Source organism: Desmodus rotundus, chromosome 2 (genome assembly GCF_022682495.2).
Source record: "Desmodus rotundus isolate HL8 chromosome 2, HLdesRot8A.1, whole genome shotgun sequence".
In the NCBI taxonomy this organism is placed as follows: Eukaryota; Metazoa; Chordata; class Mammalia; order Chiroptera; family Phyllostomidae; genus Desmodus; species Desmodus rotundus.
In genome coordinates, this window is record NC_071388.1 from 129,886,562 (window position 1) to 129,906,468 (window position 19,907).

The window sequence follows — 19,907 nt, forward strand, 5'->3', positions numbered from 1 at the left end:
GGAGGACCGCCCCCCATTGGCTGGAAATGTGCTTGAGTAGTGTAATGAGAAGAGGAACCATTCCTTACAGAGCCCTGCGTGGCTCCTCAGGTCAGGACACACCTCCCTATGTGCACCGTTATGTTACATTACATTTTCTGACACATGAGGTGGGAGAGTTTGGGGATATTCACTGCTGCAAAAAAGTTGCAGTGCTTATTGGTAGGTAGAGTGACGACAGTTAAAACCATATAAGGCCTTTTAAGTTTTAAAAAATCTCAATCATGAAGTAATCAACTTACAGAGGAAGCAAGCACATACAATGGGCTAAAGATAGTTCATTCAATAAATGGTGTGGGGAAAATTGGACAGATCCATGCAGAAAAGTGAAACTAGACCATCTTCCTATGCCACACACAACAATAAATTCAAAATGGATCAAAGACTTAAATGTTTGGCCCAAAATCATAAAAATACTAGAAGAAAACATAGGCAGCAAAATCTTGGACATTGCTCATAGCAATTTTTTATCAGATATATCTCCCCAGGCAAGGGAAACAAAAGAAAAACTGACCAAATGGGACTACATCAAACTAAAAAGTATTTGCACAGCAAAGGCAATCATCAACAAAATAAAAAGACAACCCACAGAATGGGTGAATATATTCACCAATACATCTGATAAGTGGTTAATATCCAAAATTTATGAAGTACTTACAAAACTTAACACCAAACCCCCCCCACAAAACAAAAAAACCCAATTAAAAAATGGACCAAGGACCTGAATAGACAATTCTCCAAACAGGACATAGAAATGTCCAATAGACATGAAAAAACCGCTCAATTTCACTAATCACCAGAGAAATGCAAGTTAAAACCACAATGAGATATCACTTCATACCTGTCAGAATGGCTACCATCAATAAACAAACACAAAACAAGTGTCAGCAATGATGTAGAGAAAGGGGAACCCTTTTGTACTGTTGGTGGGAATGCAGACTTGTGAAGCCACTGGTGGAAAGCAGTATGGAGATACTTCAAAAAAATTAAAAATGTATCTGCCTTTTATCCAGTGATCCCACTTCTGAGAATATATCTGAAGTAACCCAAAACACTGAACACTTATTTGAAGGAACATAAACACTCCTATGCTCATTGTAGCATTATTTACAATCGCTAAGATACAGATGCAGCCCAAGTGTCCCTCAGTAGGTAAGTGGATAAAACAACTGTGGGGCATTTACACATTGGAATTCTACTCGGCCATAAAAAAAGAAGAAAATTTTACCATTTGCAGCAGTATGGATGGACCTGGAGAGCATTATGCTAAGGAAAATAAACCAATCAGAGAAAGACAAATACCATATGATTTCACTCACTTGTGGAATCTAATGGACAAACTGAACTAACAAGAAAATGAGGACAGACTCATAGATGGAGAGCAGGCTGACAGCTGGGGTGGGGAGAGGTTAGGGGGTGGGGGGTTTGAGCAAAAAGGAAAAAGGACTCCTGGACATGGACAACAGTGTGGTGATTGCTTTGGGGAGGGGGATATATAAGGACTAAATGGCAATAGAAAAAATTACAATAAAATTAAATTAAAAAGGAAATAATTTCTTAATTTTCACTAAATAAAAATCTGGTACATGGTGATTATAATTTGAAAAGAGAGTAAATTAGGCTATACTAAAAAAATGCCTTTAGTGTATGAATAACAGCAAATTAAACAGCCTGTTACCTTCCAAAAATAAATTAATGAAATAAGGAGATTAATGTAGAAAAGCATTAAAATATCAAGATTAAAAACCAGATAATAAATCTTGATCATAAATTTGAAATTGTTAAATGTCTAAATCCTTATTTTCATGGTATTTTTCATTCAAACAATTGAGTCTATACTTTAGAAATACATTTTTTCTCTATTAATTATTTCTATGATTATATAAATATCAATATATTAAAAAGAACAACAGTATGGCATATTGCTCTAGAAATACATAAGTCAATAACAATGATAGGAAGAGATTATAAAACCTTATAAGCTGGATGTTTGTGAATGAATGAGGAATTTTATTTTGGCTACCTCTATTTATTTCTGAAGGGCAAACAACCAGTTCCTTGGCTATGGCAAGTATCTTTCCTTTATCCTAATAGAAGAAAACAGACTTAGTCTTGAGAGAATCAGACAGAGCAAACTATGTGTTTCAGTGTGGCTCTTTCACATAGGTGTAGAAATCTTCTCCAAAGGATCACTGTGATGATACTGTCAAGAAAAAGAAACATTAAGCGCCTTTACCTATATAAATCTGTATATCCAAAACAAAAGGGCTTCACCTGGCTGGTGTGGCTCAGTGGATTGAGTGCCACCAGCCTGCAAACCAAAAGGTCACTGGTTGGATTCCCAGTCAGGGTACATGCCTGGGTTGCTGGCCACATCACCAGTAGGGAGCGCGCAAGAAGCAATCACACATCGATGTTTCTCTCCTCTTTCTCCTTCCCTTCCCCTCTCTCTAAAAATAAATAAATAGAATCTTATGAAAAAAAAAACCAAAGGGGCTTCAAGCACACTTTGAAGGAGGCCAGTGACACTAAATTAGCAGGCAAAGGGCTTACCTTACGTTAAATATAAACATCTTCCCTGTAATGTCACAGGTAGTTTTCCATTGGCTTTGAAGCATAGCCTACTGGGGGATTACTGAGTGGTTTCTTTCAATAGTTCCTTCATTCATTTGTTCATTCGAGTGTTTATTAAGTGCCTACTGTGTGGTTGGCTGTGGTGTTGCAGACATTGACATCAACATTTTCAGTGTTCATAGATTTCACCTGAGTTAAATGGACTATACAAAAGATGTACACCCCCAGCTACAATGCCATGAGACGAATGCTACCGTGAAGATGTGCCTGAGTGTGCAGGAGCCCAGAGAGAAGCACTTAGCACACCTTTGGAGGGAAGTCTGCAAAAGCTGGGAAAACCCCTGGTGACCTGAGGTGTTCTCTCTCCTTCCTGTGTCATTGGTAGTGTGGTCAGTATAGCTGCAGCTCTTTCCCTAGGGACTGGCTCATATTCCACCCACAAGAGGCCAAGGCTCTGACAGCATCATAAATTCATAAAGCCAAAGGACATCTAAGAGACCATCTGGTCTAGGGTTTCCCAAACCTGGCCAGGCCCCAGCATCACCTGGTGCATTGGCCCCAGCCCAGACTCACTGATGTAACCTGCCTGAAGGCTCTGAAAACACTCTCACTATGGCTGTATGTAGCCCATGGGCCAGCATTTGGAAATCACTGAATCCAACCCAACCACCTCAATTTTCAGAAGGAAAATTTTAGAGGAAATTCATATCCACAGAATGGAAATGACTCCATCAAATTTCAGGCATGTCAAATTTCAGGGCAGCAATGGCGAAACATCTGGCAAAGAATTTTAAGCCCATATACTTTTTAAAAGTATTTCCAAGGTACATGATATTGTATAATCCATACATAATAGAATCATCTGTAAAAGAATATACAAGTTCAAGAACTATATGATGGGGGAAAATGCCAAAAAATTGGGCTTAGTACAGGGTTTTGTTGGAGCTGAGCTATAAATTAGTTCTGTTCTTCCTAGGAGAGTAAAAAAGAAACATTGAGTCGAGACTCTCATTCTTTAAATAAGGTTATTTGCTCTATCAGGAAAAACGAAAACATTTTTGTTCCCTAGGAGCACATTCTAAGGAAAAGCTTAGCACAGCCTACAGCAGACATTTAACTGCCGAAGAAACGAATGAAAATGGAAGTGTTACCAAAAAGTTTTTCTATGGCCATTTTCTACATTGGTCTTTGATAAAAGCTAAGAGTCTATCAACATACTGGCTTGTTTAGGCATTTGTACTGAGAGAGACAGTAGCACAATGTAGGTCTGTAACTTTCAAAGGTAGACAAGACATCCTCCTGCCAATGAAAAGACACCTCTTTTGCCGTGGTGGGAAAAGGTCAGAAGGAAAGTGTTATTTGCGTGCATGTGTGTGTGTGTGCCCAAAGGAAGAAGCAAGAATGTGCTGCCTGCCCACGGTGTCCGTCACACTCACTCAGAAAGCTCGTGAAGCCTCCAGTGAGGCTCACCTTCCGTGATGTAAAGGGACGGAGTGACAGCCCAAGTGCAGTTCTCTGTGGCTCTCACTGTGTCCCAATAAGTAAGGTCATTACTTATCATAGCTATCATTTCATGAAAATATATTTTAAATTTTGACAGGAGGAAACATTCCATCTACTTTTTTATTACCATATTTATCTCTGGGGGAGAAGATGAAACACTGTATACTTTCATAGACACATTTTTTAAAAAATGAGAATTGCCTTAAAGGAGAAACTTAATTAAAAATGCATTCCAATGTAGAAGTGATGCATACATACCAATTATAAAAAATGAGTAACTCAGAATTTACATATCAGTAAACTTGAACAACCCCAATTTTTCAATAAAAAGGAAGTGCATTCTAGTTCCTAAGAATGAACGTAAAGATTTTAAGCTACTTTTGATTTAGCTCACATTTTTGTTAACCAACTATTACTTGTAATTGTCATTTTTCTGGGTTTTTTTTTTGCTGTCTTCTACAATGTATTTTCTCATTACTGCATTTTAAAATATGTAAATTGAAAAGCTTTACTGAAACTCTCCAAACCAGCCCTAACAACTGGTAAGGTGTGTACCTGAGGCAAAAAGAAGTGTGTGAAGATCTATTAGAGAGGGAATCTCCACCAGGGAGGAATAGCAGGCGCATCACTCATCATTCACTTACCCTAAAAAGGAACATTTGTCAAATAGACACGTGCACACTGGGCACAGTGCCTGACAGAGTTGGCACTCACTATATTGGTTGCATTGAACTGAACCAAAGGAAACTTGCCTAAGATTTAAAAAAAAAAAGGTATTAAGAAAGAAACTAGGTTTCTGCAAACTGCTGACCCCTCCCCAACAACTCGAAGACAAAGCACATTTATTTGGGAGAGACCAAAGAGGTCACTTGGTTCAGCTTCTTACAGCCAAGAACCCTCTACAGCTGTGGTTCTCAACTGGGGTGTGTTTGCTCCCCAGGAGCCATTTGTCAATGTCTTGAGACATTTTTGGTTGACACAGTTAGGACAGTGTGTACTGGCATCTGTGGGTAGAAGCCAAGAATGCTGCTGAAATCCTACATTGCACAGGTCACTTCCCCCCTCCTGTGTCCCACACACAGCAGGTAATTATTTGGCCCAAAATTCAATAGTGCTGATGCTGAGAAACCCTGCCTTACAGCATGACCCAACAGATCTCCTCCGCTTACCCATTTTTAAACCACTTTATTGAAGCACAATTGGCATACAAAAAGCTGAAAATTTTTAATGTACACAACTTGATGAGTTTAAAGTATACACCCATAACACTGCCACCGCAATCTGCGCCACGAGCACGTCCAGAGCTTCCTAGTGAAGGGGATCTCACGGCCTTTACCACTGCTGGGCAGCTCTCCCTGCTATAAGAACTTCTTTATTTTCAAATTCACATAGAAATAATACTTGTCAAAAGCACACAGAGAAAGAAGTGCACAAATATGAAATCCCATTTTAAGGTTAAAATGCCTTTTGCAGATGTTAATTTTACATTTATTTTTCTAATTTATTTAAATAATAGAAGAAATGAAAAAATGTAGTAAGTAATTAAATTTACATACTGAATTTTTGTTGGTTGTTATTTTTAGTTCTTCTATTAGTGCATAGCTTTTAAGCCTTTAAATCTATTTCTTAATTTATTAACATCAGACAACTCCTCTTAAGTCCTAACTATGAAAAATAATTAGTATGTTCAACTATCCTCATCTTTTGTATTCCCTTTACCTCCAAGTTTTATATTGTTTTATTTTAGTCTGTAAATATTTATTATAGTTACATTCCATTCTTAAACTATATATAAATCATTCATGCTTTGTGTAGAAATGCATTCAAACACAGCAAACTAATAAACGGCATTTATAAAACTGAAATGACTTACGGAATTCCCTCTAGAGCAACAACGAGATTGGACCAGAGGAGGAAGTGAAATCTGGCATCTTCCCAGGGTCAGCAGCTAAGGAATCCTTCTCTAGCTCCTGCCACTTCTGAGTCACACTCGGATACCACTTTATCCCACAGCAGCCCCTTGTTCTATTTCTTTTTTGCTTTGCTGATGTATCTCTCTGAGGATTTTTCCGTATCAAATAAGTAATAAGTTCCCTAAGATCCTTGTATGCTCCAATGCCATTTTATTATTTTCTGATTTCTCTTCCTCTTCTTCTTCCTCCTCTTTCCTTCATACTTGATTGATAATTTGGCTGTCAATATCACTTTCCCCTCAGAACTTGAAGGCATTATTCCATTGCTTCTAACATCCAGCGTGGTTAATGAAATGTGTGTTTGTTTTGTCAGTAATCTATTTTGTTTCTCTGAAAACTCTTACTATTTCCTTTTTTTTCTGAGGTCAGAAATTTCACCAGAATTTTGTTTGTTTGTTAATCAGCCCATTCAATACTGTTTCCTTGATTATGTTCCTTCCCCTCAGAACATATTCTGTTTCTGGGGCTCCTCACTGGATTTTTTTGATTAATCATCTGGGTCTCTTCACACTGTTCTCTCATATTTCTCCTTTTGGTCTTTGGGCTCTGTTATGGCAGATTTTCTTGACTTCACCTCACAGTTCATCAGCATGGGCTTTAGTCTGGTTTTTTTTTCCATCTTCTCCCTGACTTTTTAATTCTGTCAGTTATATGTTTCATTTCCAAGAATTGTCGCTCATTACCCAATTGCTCTCTCTTCAGGATGCAGCCTGCTCTGACTTTCAGGATGCAATATCCTCTTGACTCCCTGAGGATACTAATTAGGAACCTTTAAAATTGAAATATGCCCCCTGTATTACTTGTTCTCTCCAGGGTACATTCTCCTTGTCCTTCGTTTTTGCTAATGAGTTCTCCTAAATGTCTGATGATCTTTGGTGGTCTATGTCTACTTATGAGTAAAAGACCATGCTAATTAAATAAAGACCTAGAACAGGTGTTCTCTGTAGGTGTTTGGGTCTCTTTCTCTAACAGAGGTCTCTCTTTACCGAGAGCTTTGATCACTTTTTCTCTATTTGGAACATACAGTGCTGATCCCTCAGGATGTGTGGAACTGTTCATCAAAGTGCCCCATCCTTCTCAAGCCAAGACATATGACCCACGTCAACCACGCTCTCTCAACCAGAGCATGACATCTTAAGTGAAATGACACAAGGCCTACATTTAAAAAATAAATAAATAAAAAACAGGTTGGTATTTATTCATCATCTTGGCTGATTGATACTTTCCTGATAGTTAGCCTCTTGATTCTGCTCTAAATATGCCTGGTTCTCCAACCTTTCTTGTAAGCTTTCCTGTTTTCATAAATTTCTGTCTGGCCTAAGTTCATCAGAGTCAGTTTCCGTTGCTTGCACACAAAGAACCTAAGCTGTTGCAGGTGGAAATAAAAACTGACTTTTGAAATTAAGCTAATGCTAGGCACTAGGCATTTTACATTTTTATATATAATCATTACAACTCTATGAGATAGTTATAATTAGTTATTGTGTATGAGGAAAGAAACGGAAATTGAGTAGATTTATTGGCTTGACCGAGATGCTAGAGATAAACACACTGGGTCAGTCTGACATCAAAACCTATGCCTTCCCCGGACTCTGAAGTATTCGTGGAGTACTAAGAATAAAGACCTGGCTGCAGTTAAGAATACGTGATGAATACTGGAGGAGAGATTCAAGGTTGGACAGCCAGGAAGAGAAATTTAGACTCAATGTGTCAAGAAAAAAGGAGTCACAATCTCATTCTTGATAGTGGAGTGGCATAGTAAATCAAACAAGAATTTAAGAAACATAATTCTGTGACGTGACATGAATTTAGTCAGCTCATGTTGGAATAAAGTAGACCAGCTAGGAGGCTACTGTTGTGATGGAATGCAGCAGGTACAGGGAAGAGACAATTTACAAGGGGAATTTGGAAGGAAATTTCAGAGGATTTGGTGACTGAATGAATATTGTAGAGGGTAAAGAAAGATGAGCCAAAAACGACTAAAAGATTTCCAGTTGCAACGAGGAAAGCTGAGTGAATATATTTACCTTGCCTCCTTCCCAAATTTCCAATGACATAAACTCCTAATGTGAAAACCGGAATGAATGCATAGTGATGCTAGAAGAAGGAAAGGATGCCAAAAGTTGACAAAATTTGAGAACCTCTAAAAGATATAAAAAATAGTGAATCAGGTGATGGACAAACCAAGTGCGCTGAGCAGCCTGAAATCAAACAAAGGCAAAGGAGAACAGCACCTAAGCAGTAAGCTGCGGTATACCCCTCTCCCCCAACATAGCACCTTCCTCCCACCAACAAGCTTAACACAGAGGAGCTGGATGTGCCTGCCCACAGACACTAGCGAGGGCAGCTAACAGGAGGCAGCACGGTCCTTGGCTGAGCAGAATGAGGGCTGAGGCTCACCCCTTACCTTGAGGCTTCATTCAGGGCAGGACTGCTGTTAGTGAATTAACAGCAGTTGTGTCACAGAAAGCTTCCATTTACATTGGCAGACCTAGAGAGAGAATGAAGGCAGTCTCCTAGCTACTGCTCTTCCAAAATAATGAACACAAACTTAGGGGAAATATGGCATCAATTCACAAGAACGAAGCAGATTTTTTAAAAATTAAGGTAATAGTATATAAAAAGTTATGCTAAATAAATTTGAAGATATACAAAAATGCATAATTTTCCTTTAAAATTAATAAAAGGGATTCAGTGAGGGTTGAAGAAAAATCTGAATAGATAAGCATCCATAAAGGAAATGAAGTATTTATAAAAAATCTCTTTGCCTAAAAGAAAAAAGATTCAAATGAATTAAAATGATTCCTGACAACCTTCCAAGGGAAAAACAATTCTTAATTATTTTAAGTTCTCCCAGAATTGAGGGGACAAATAGATTTTTTTCTAATTATCTGTTTCACTTGGCTCTATTTTACTTATGAATATAGAATCAGTGTTCCTAAATAAAAAAAAAACTAACAATATAAAAACACATACATGAATGTATTAAAATAGAGGGAGTTTAACTTTGTTTAAGTAGTTTAATTTTAAGAAACCTATTCAGAAATAAGAAACCTATTCGGAAATAAGAAACAAGTTGACATTTTTAAAATATAGGATCATTCTGAGGAATGATTAAAATGTATCTGAAATTAACCTCTATGATCGACATAAATTTATTCTGATATGGGAAAGTACATTCTTCACTTGATAGATTAGTTATTGGAAACCAAAAGCAAACACCATGTTTAGTAAAGTTTAGAGCTGAAACTATGAAAAAAATAGCCAATTTCACAGTGTTATTCAACAGCATTCTGAAGGTTCTACCCAGTACATGAGAAGAATAAATTTTAAGAGTTATAAAAGTTAAATACAAATAGCTAATATAAAATTATTTACAGATAATATGATTATCTGTACATAAAACCCAGAAGAATCCAATTAAAATTATTAAAACTAATAATCCAGTTCAAAAATAGAACTGATTCAAACATATATACACTAAAATAAATTGCTTTCTTCATATTCCAGCAAAAGTAATTTTTCAATTTCAGGAGGCATAGAAATGGTATCCACAACACCACCACAATAAAAGATATCCAGGAATAATAAAATAAGCAATTGTGCAACAGTAATATAAAAATGAAATTAAAAGTGTAAAGGCTGTAGAAAAAAAGGAACTGAAAAACAGGAAATTAGTTAAAAAGGAAATCACAAAACAAGAAATACAAATTGTTATTAAATTTGAAAACACACTTCACTTTCCTAATAAGTAATGTATCACACATTTTTAAAACAATAAGGTGTTTTCCTCTACTAGACTGGCAAAGTTAAAAAAATATGCTATCCAGGTAGGGATATTGGTATGCATATACACTGTAAGTGGTACTATATTTTGGTAGAGTCATTTAGGAGGAAATTAACATTTATCCAAACTTGTATTGTATATTCCCTGCACTGAATCAGTATTTTCAAATCTAGGAATTCATTTTAGAAATATAGTCATGATTGTATTAAAAAATACAAAACAATAAAAAAATCAATAGGGTCTGATTAAATACATTATGGCACACCAATGGCATGAAATACTAAGGATTCTCAAAGATATAAATTGTTCTATACTGTATTAAAATGGCAACAATATATTATTGCATTAAAAATCCATGTTATAGAACATTATGTTATGCTCATATAATTATGATAAAAGCATATAGAGTCATAATTTCTGGAAAGATACACATTCAATTGCTAATAGTAAATATCTCAATGTGAGATGGCAGAAAGCAGGCACGGGTGAGAATGGCTACTTAAAAAATTTCTGAATATCAGAAAAAATTTAAACAGGAAACTTTGGTTGGGTTCCTCAGTAGCAGATTCCCAGACAAGTGTTTGAGTGCAAGTGATTTATAATGAACCGCTTCCAGAGAAGTCTGCTACGGGAGTAAGGCAGTAGGTCCGAGAATGGGAGGAAGGCTTGGAAGTGTGTGGCCCAGGCAAAGTCCCCTGGAGGGTAGCGTCAGGCCCCTCCCACAGGCACACTCCAGAATATTAGTTAAACCTAAGAGCAAAGGAAGGGCTTTTCACGTCCTGGCCCCTGTCAGTCATTTGTCAAGAGCTGTCCTGGACGGAAGGAAACAGCAGTCTGGATTTGAGTGCTTTCTGGCCAGGTATGTCCAACGGCTGAAGACATACTCTGAAGGAAAGTTACAGGCACCTAGTGGCAAGATAAAAAACTGAAAAGGGGGCACGGAAATGCCAAAAAGAGATCCAAATGGATCTGAGTAGAGAGCCAATAACATCCACTACCATATACTATCTTTCTAATAAAATATATATTTTCAGAAAGCATAAGAAAGGGAGAGAGAGAGAGAGCAAGAACAAGGACACTACAGGCAAAGCAAAACTGTACATGGGTGCTCACAAGGTCTGCACAAGTATCAGCACCTGCAGTAATAGACGGCCTCCCCCAGCACAGCAGCTATGAGCTGCTTCTCATAGTCACACTGCCCATTAGAAAACTAGGATTAAGTGGCCCTTATTAGAAATCAGGGCCTTACTCTCTCTTCTTATTCATGTTTTTAATCTGAAGTGGTGCAGGTTGAGATGTTGAGAAATCAGAGGAACTCGCAAATCCTCTGCTGATCCTAAGTGGAACCACATTAGTTGGCCATCAACTTAACCCTCACGCTGCATAGAAGCTGGAATACCTTGGCTTCAAACTGTGAGACTAAATTCTAAGTAGAACTCCTAATTAAAAAATATGCTCCAAGAATCTGCTTGTTCTGTTTAACTTAAGTTTGACTTTATGACAGACTTGTTTAAAATGAATGAGCTGAGGTTCCAACCTCAGCATAGTCACTGAGCAGAATGATACATTTCCTAGAAATGTCCCTCAAGCCCATCATTCTGGAGGTCAGTACTGGAGCTCACAACCTTCTGCTACAAATGGTTGCTGTTGTGACCTAAGGGCTGGACTGGATGGGCAACTCAACTTTTACCATTTACGTGGTCTACAGTCCATCTCCGAAAACTTCAATGCTTCTGTTCCTTCATTTGTAAAACGAATGCAATATTTACTGTATCTTTTAGAGCTGATGTGAAATGAACCATAAGATTACATATGTGAAAGAATCTTGTAAACTATGTAGCACTTTAAGCCAAGTTACTTTTCCAAACACAAAGATACCAGGTTAAAAAGGAGGAGGTGGTAACTTCAAGATCTTAATCCATGAATGTTGGAAGCACTTGTTCAGTAAAGATGTGGGCGACTTTGGAGGTGTTGAGTGTGAGTAGGAAGTAAAACATCCAAGTAAAAATGAACAGTAAGTATGAGGATATGGCCCTGGTGCCTGAGCACCAGGGTAGAAACTGAAGTACACATTTGGGAGTCATCTACGTGGGAGCAAGAGGTAAATTCACTACTATGGGAAGCATGCCTTTGAAAAAACTTCACCTCCCTTTTCATTTCTGTAACCATATTCCTCATACCAACCTCAAATGTTTGGATTATCCAAATGCAAACTTTATTGATAAAAATTATCATTATTACAGAACATTAAAGGGTTCTTTGCAGTCCTATTCTCATGTATCTCTTAACCCTTCAAAATATCACGCAGATTATCATATTCAACTACTTTCACTGATTAAGTCACACACACAAATGCGAGACAGAATTCTGGAATGGGAATCACATGGGCTTTTAACAACCATGCAAATTACACGTCTCTCCCATATATATATATATATATATATATATACACACACACACACACACACGCTGTGTAACTTAAGGTAAAACTGGTGAGATTTGAAAATTGCCAGTATTTATGATACTGCTTGAAAACCACAATCTTACATATTCTTGCATGAAGAGATTTACACAAGTGTTTTCACGACATTAGTATCGCTTTATTTGGCCCAAAACAGCAATATCACGAAGTCAAGGTTCATTTTTAAAGATGTGGACATTGTTTAAAGATTAGCAGGACTGAACTCCAGGAGTGGTCAGGCTGTTTCATTGGCTTGTTTCTGCAGATTAAGACCAGAAACAACTTTCTCTATCTCTGATAGGTCTCACATGCCAGTTCTTTGTTGGTTTTCTTTTAAAATTTTTGTGCTGTTTATGTCTGGATTCCTGAAAGCTTTGGAGTTAGTTTATAAGTATTCCCGATTTAAATAGGCTGGATTCTCCTGAGGCACACAAAAGTCATGCGCTAGTCTTCTGGTTAAAGTACAGTATTAAACTGTAATGTTCCTTATTTTAATAATTAGAATTTAACTAAGAGTCAATCTCCTTTTTATTTAACTTAAAACAATGACTAAATGTTAGTAGTTTACAACTTAAAAGTCACATAGAGAAGAGTCCTGAATGCACCATTTTAATAAAATTTTATTCATTTTGTTAATTGTGTATTAAATTAGTATTTGTCAATTCCCTTGCCTAGTTTCACTAAATTTTCCTTTTACATAATCAGGAATAACATAAGCAGTTTTGCAGTGTTTTAAATCCACTTTTAAACATATGTATCATTTGGGATGTGATTAACAGCACATAAAATTTATATTTTAAACAATTATACTTGTATATAAGACATTAAATTGTACAGTAACTTAAGATGTAATTCATCTCTCTGATGGCTAGTGATGCTGAGCATCTGAGAAATGAATTACATCTTAAGTTACTGTACAATTTAATGTCTTATAAACAAGTGTAATTATTTAAAATATAAATTTTATAAAAATTTAAAAAATGCAAAAAAAGGTGTAATTCATAAAAAGAAAAACCCAGAAACACTTTTACTATATATTTTTTTTAAATATGAGAAGTTAAGAATAATTTTAATCCACTTTATTATTAATGACTTCATTTTAGAGATGAGGGGCCCGTGGCTGTTTACATGACCTGCCCAAGATGCGTACACACCCGTGTGCCCTCACCCGCATGCACACTCTTGGACCAGTTCTATTTTGTTTACTGCTATGTCCTCAATGTTTGCTATATGTTTGCTCAGTGTAAAGTCTGGGTCAGAACAGTCAGTAACCATTGGCTGAATTTGTAATTTATTTAGAAGTAGAACCCAAGCCTTTTGACACCATCGGCATTGTTCTTTCCCCACACACCTGGAAACATTTAAAATGACCTTCTCTATCTTACAGTTTTATTAGAGACCATAGTGTGATAGACTGTGTGAAAGAACTTGAGAACATCTAAGCATGTGCAAGTCTAAGACAGCATTATTATCATTGTAGTTTAACTTTATAAAATTTGCACTTCCTCTACCATAGGTCCATAAATCTAAGAAAGGCAAAATGTATAAGAATGGCAATTTTAAAGATAAGTATTTTAATTTCTTGAATAATCTGGCTAGGAAAAAGGGGAATATATCCTATAGCTTTTGGATTTGAATAACGAAACTTTCCTTTTTAATGGTAAAGAAATGGAGTTCCTTCTTATATACTAATCCTACAGCATAATAAGCCAGTTATTTGAAAACTTTTATCTAGCTTTTCATAAATTAAAAATAACATAAAATGGAAATTTTCAGTCAATCATATCTTAGAATACTTTCTATAATATGAAAATCCACACTATAAATTGCTTTAGATGCTTTTTATGGAGCAGGATGATGAACTGAGAACGCAGTTGTCATCAACACCATTGGCCATATCAGAAGAAATAAAAAGTTCAAATAGATTCTTAATAATACTCATAAAAACACTGACTAGGGCATCTGAGTTTGGCACAATTAAAAATATTCATGATGAAATAGTGTTACAAAATCTTAGAGTGGTGCAATAAAAATGGTTAATTGGAAAAGATTATTTAAAATAATTTAAACATATAACAATTTACATATAACCACTGTGCAAGAATAACATAGAAATTAATTCACTGAATTGTCATCCTATGTACTACAATAACATCTAGAGAGTAGTCTCATGTGGACGAGTGCTCCAAATCATTTGGACCAATTTTTTAAAGCAGCTTTAAAATAATTGATTCTCAAATCAAGATATTAAATGCCAACTTTTAACTGGCAGTAATGCTTATGGCTAAGATAGAAATGAGATTCTTTACAGAAACGCTGACACAGCCCTAACTGTAGGCACTTGACTGTGCAGCTGTAATTATTTTTTCAAATCTTACCCAGCAAAGCTTCAGGTAAAGAAGGCTGCAGAATATGTAAACAGTACGGCAGTCCTAGAGCTTTTACAAAATCACAAGCCTGTGACACATTTATACTCATCTTGGACTGCTACTACTAAATGACTAAATTATTAAAAGGACATTGATTAGCTCCTCAGTAGATAAAAGGTGGGCAACATATTATAAAAGTCAATATTTTTTAATTCATTCAATTTGTAAGAGCTACACATTTTAAGCTGACAACGTAAAACTCCAAAAGGTTTTTCAAAAATGCCTTCTGCCTTTAGCATTTTGACAACAAATCAGAAACTACCAAAAAAAAAAAAAAAAAAAGAAAAAGAAAAAGTACAGAACAAAGATTAAGGAAGTTTTTCTTTTCCATTCGGAAATTTAGTAAAGCTATAAAATAAGTTCCCATGAGGAGTCAGTGTCCGGTGTAGAGGTATTTAAAACTGAACCAGGTAACACAATCTCAGAGTAGGCCAAAGGAACATAATTTATACTGGGTGGTGAGTGGCTGGAATAGAAGACTTAATTGTCTAATCCAAATTTTCATTTTTAAAAATGTCTAGGATAATAATAAAAAATTATTCCTTAAATATATATTTAAAATATATTTCCTACTTAAGAGGGAGGAGTTAATTTTAAAGTGTAGCCAACTCTAAATTGTAACCATGATATGATGTTTCCTCTCCTCCAAATTGTCATCTTGCCAACAGATGACTATTGATCCTGCACTGGGGAATACTGATTTGATGTTTATTGATCAAAAGTGTATGAGAGAAAAATAACTGTATGCGGAAAATTGTGATTTTTGAATGAAAGACAGCGATTATCACTTCTTATACAGAACTGGCAATAAATATGTTAAAAATATCACCCTAAACAAATATGAAAATTATTAATTTGTTAAGATTAACAAAAATGTCCTTAAGTTCATGTGGGATAATACTATATAATGAGAATGAAATTATTCTTTTAATACCTTGCATAGGATTCTGATTTTATAGGATTCTAAAAATGTACTAACTTACATTACTTTTAATTTATATATTATTTTATAAACTCATCATTATACCACAGAAAAACAAGTGGAAATATATAAAAACTTATTTTTAAAATCATAGCTAAATTTTATCTTAAAGTCATGCTAATTATCCATTTAAATTCAAATTTAATCTTTTTACAATCTGCATTTTACTTAAAGGCAAAAATCATACTTATTAAGAATTATAAATTATCATGCAAATTTGTAAGAAGTTGTCATTGGCAAGTCATTACCTTGGATCATGTCATGAAATAATATTCAATTTATTATAATATTAATTTCAAATGCTACTTTTTTCTTAATTAGATGGCAGGAAATAAATAATGTGCTGTTAATATTTTTAAAAAGAATATGTTGCTGAATACAAATTTCAAAGAAAATAATACATTCAGGATTGATATTTAAATGGTGCAAGTGCCTAGCAATCCTATTAATTAGGTATAGCAACTTGTCTATTAAAACTTTGGACACAGGCCAGGAAAATTGGGCATACAAGTAACATACACACATATGTCATTTGCTACCTGAAATATTTATCAATTCAGTTTCTTATTTTCTTAAAATTTTCCAATATCACAAAATAAGTAAAAACACTGCAGTTATTGTATCAGTATTCTATGGGGTTAGTGACATATTTGGGCCAAATCCTAAATAAGGCTGCTTTCAGATAAAATGCAATTTTCTTAAAACTAAATTCAATATCCCCAAATGAATCACTTTTCATTAAAAATATTTAGCATTTTTTTAAAAGTGTATTCTTCAGTCTGGCAGTGCGGAATGAAAAGTAAAATCCAATTCCAACAATAACCCACTTCTGCCCCCACTCCCGCTCTGTGAGGGCAGATCTACTAGGTACATGTGGTTCCTTAGACAATTAAAAAGAAACCCCAAAAACCCCTAGTTTTAAAATCTAGAAAATATTTTATCAATTTGCTGTTAGGATTTAGCAAAAAAAAAAAATTCAATATGAGCTGAAAAAGGTAAAATAAAACCATAAGTCATACAGGCCAAAGTATAATCTGTCCTTTTTGAAACTTGCTGTGGTAAGGCACGCAGATGGATTGGGGGATATTTTAATTTAGACCTACCCTGCCTAGCCACTCATTTTCCTTTCAGATCTTAACCCCCTTGTGTTATAAGGCTGGAAACAGCTCTAATAATGTGGAGAATGTAAACAGCCTTTTATTGTCCAAAAGGATGGCAGCATAAGGAACGTGTGCTTATCACACAGCTGCAGCTCCCCACCTCACTTACCATGATAAAGTGCTTCAGGAAAAAAACATTACAACCCAAGCACAATCCAAAAAAAGGATTAGAATTTGACATAAGCTTCCTTAAAAAGTAATCAATCAACCCATGCTGTAATATTAGAATCCAGCTCTTAAGGAGGGTATGTAATACCTTCAAGATGTATTTCCTATTCCCTACTGACTATGGTCGTGTGAAAAAAAATTAACATTTATATATAATATCTGATAGAACTTCCCCCCAATGCCTGCCGAAATACATCTTCTCATCTTCGAGTCTAATATAGTGGAACAGATACATAGTTCATTATCATCAAATGCCAAAATAAATTAATGAACTAAGAGATTTATGGAGATATTCTGAAGATCCTACCTAAGTACCTGATTTCCTTAGGCTTTTAGAGTTTTATTTACACACGCCATACAAATACTGCTTTGTTATATCATCTTTTATTGGAATCAAGACTAAACTTTTTGAAAAGCAAGTGATACTAAAAACTAATGTGCATATATTTTGCTTGCATGCTGCCTCACTTCAATGTAAGATATATTTCAACATTTTAACCAGTATGTACTGGTTCATTCCAGGACACTTGAGAGCATTACTGCATTTTTTTTTCTGATGCTAAAGTAGAAGTTTTTAGTTAATGCTAAGCAGGTGAAGCTGACCTCCGTTGTAACAAGAGTGGACCAGCCCTTCCTTGCAGCAACCTCTCCCCTTCCCTAAGACCGTTTAGAGTTCCTTCTATCTTCAAAACTTGCAAAGTATCTCTGCCTCTATAATACCATTCATATCATAAAGAAACTCTCATAACTTATTTGATCTTTCCCTCTAGAGGAAAATAATAGGGAAAAAAGAGATAGAGAAGGAAGGGAGGAAAGAAGGAAGGGGAAAGGATAAGGGAGGAAGAAAAAAGGGAGAGATCATCCTTCCCGAAGTGCTCCAGATCCTTAATCTTGTTTTAACAGCCCAGAGCTAACTGGGTGGTCTTCCCCATGACAGCCAAAGAAACCACGGCATCTGAAGAAAGCTCTCTTAACAGCATCCTATCAAGATCTGTGCCAACCAAGCAGGAGAAATCCATTACAGATGCAGACTGAGCCAAAGTAGTCCCCTTCTATATCTTTACTTTAAAAGTTGTCTTCTTGAAAATCTTACTTGGGGATGTCCCTTAAGTGCAATCAACTAGCCATACATACAGTATCCAGGTATATTTCGGAAGGGGGAGGGCAGGGCGCCGCGCGGGAAAGGCGAGGAGAAATGAGGTACACACGGTGCCAACAGTCGCCTAGAGCCACGTTGGTGAACCCTGAATCACCTTCCAACACGCTGCCTATTCCCCAGAGGCCCCTGAGCCGCCAAACCAAGCGGAAGAAGTCTTCGGGATCACGCACACTGCTTAGAGATGCCCGAGAGCGGCTCCAGCGCGTGAAAGTTACATCCTGCGTCGCGGGCAGAAAACCCCATCCCAGACCCCAGCGCAGAGGAAGGAAGGAGAAGTCAAGTCGGCCCCCCAGGTCGGTATTTTACCCACGTTTTCCCCCAGCAAGCCTCCACTAACTGGCCCTGTGAACGAGGATGCACTACGCAATGTTTTGGAAGTGTCTTCAGGCATACGGGCAAAACACGTGAAAAATAAAAACCGCCAAGCCCTCAAACTGTGGGCTGGAGTCTGGTCTTTCAGTCCATCCTCACCATAATCCTCTCCTCTCAACCCCTCTTGGTCTCTACTCAACAAACCTCTTCTTCCTCTCACACGTCCCTGGCCACTTTCTGACTACTTTACCCCAGCCTTCAAGTCCCAACCCTTGCTAAGCTCCTCGTTTGCCCCAAGGTCTCCTCCACTGCAATCCTTGACTCTTCCCCTCCAACCCCCAAGGCAACCCCCGACTCCCTCCAAGGCTCTCTTCCCTAGTCCCAAGTCCCAAGCAACGCAAGGCTCCGCTTCCGAATCGGCCGCCGGCGCGGTTTTCCCGCCGAAACGCGTCCCCAGCGCGTGGGGCGCAAGGCTGGACCGGCACTCACCAGCTGCAACAAGCCTGGGACCACGACGAGGGGCAGCGGCCGTAGGTGCATGGTGCCGGCTGGCACGGCGTCTCAGGAGCTGCGCGCCCTCGCCTGCCTCTCGTACATCTCCACTTCGCGGGGGCAGGACTGAGGATGCCAGGGACTCACAGCGCGGCGCTTGCCTCCCGGAATCCAAGCGCAGCGCAGCGCTGCGCCGCGCGGGCCGTGTGGGCGGGCGGGAAGGGGGAGGGCGGGCACTCGCTATCCGTCCCCCACGTGCCCCTCCTTAGACGGGGTAGGGAAGGGGCGTGAGGGGCCCCTGGAGCTCCGGTACGGGGCGCGGGGCTCTAGCAGCGCCCGGGACTCCGGCGTCCCGGGGTCTGGGTGAGCGCTTGGGGCGTCTTCGGGCTGGAGGTGTACTGTCGAGCGCTTTGCTGCCGGCTTCCTGCAGGAGATTATTTAACGGCCTCTCCGAGCGGCTGCAGGTCGGAGCTGAGTGTGTCCGAAGCCCAGCGAGTCCCGGTGCCTCCTCCGCCCCCGCCCAGCAGAAGGCTGGTCTGGAAAGCTCGGCTGGGCCAGGCGCCCTGCGAGCTAACCCGCTCTCATTTTGCTGGGGAGGTGAAAGAGGGGAGGTCTTCTTGCGTGGTTGCGTGAAGTAGTGCACCCTGAAACCACCGAGGGAGTTTTGGGCGGCGGGGGGAGGCAACGTCTGGATTCTGGGCGGGGCGGGGTGTGGTGGGCTGCGAACCGAAAAGGCTAGGGCAGCGAGGTAGGGCTGGAGTCTGGGACGTCCCTGGAGAGCTCCCTGCTCCTGGGCAGTCGTGGTTCCCAGAGCTTCGACCAAGTGGTGCAAAGTGTTGTTGGCTCGGCTGGAGGGATCTCTGGAAGT

At 38.1% G+C, this 19,907-nt stretch overlaps 1 protein-coding gene across 1 annotated transcript in view; it reads right to left on the reverse strand.

The window, feature by feature from the left end:
- NXPH2 (neurexophilin 2) overlaps window positions 1-19,188 on the reverse strand; it is a 125,155-nt gene extending 105,967 nt beyond the window's left edge. Inside the window, exon 1 of the mRNA XM_045203110.2 lies at window positions 19,037-19,188. Coding sequence (XP_045059045.1) covers window positions 19,037-19,087 — 51 coding nt within the window. The 5' untranslated portion in view covers window positions 19,088-19,188. The remainder of the gene's footprint in view (window positions 1-19,036) is intronic.
- Window positions 19,189-19,907: the final 719 nt, after the last annotated feature.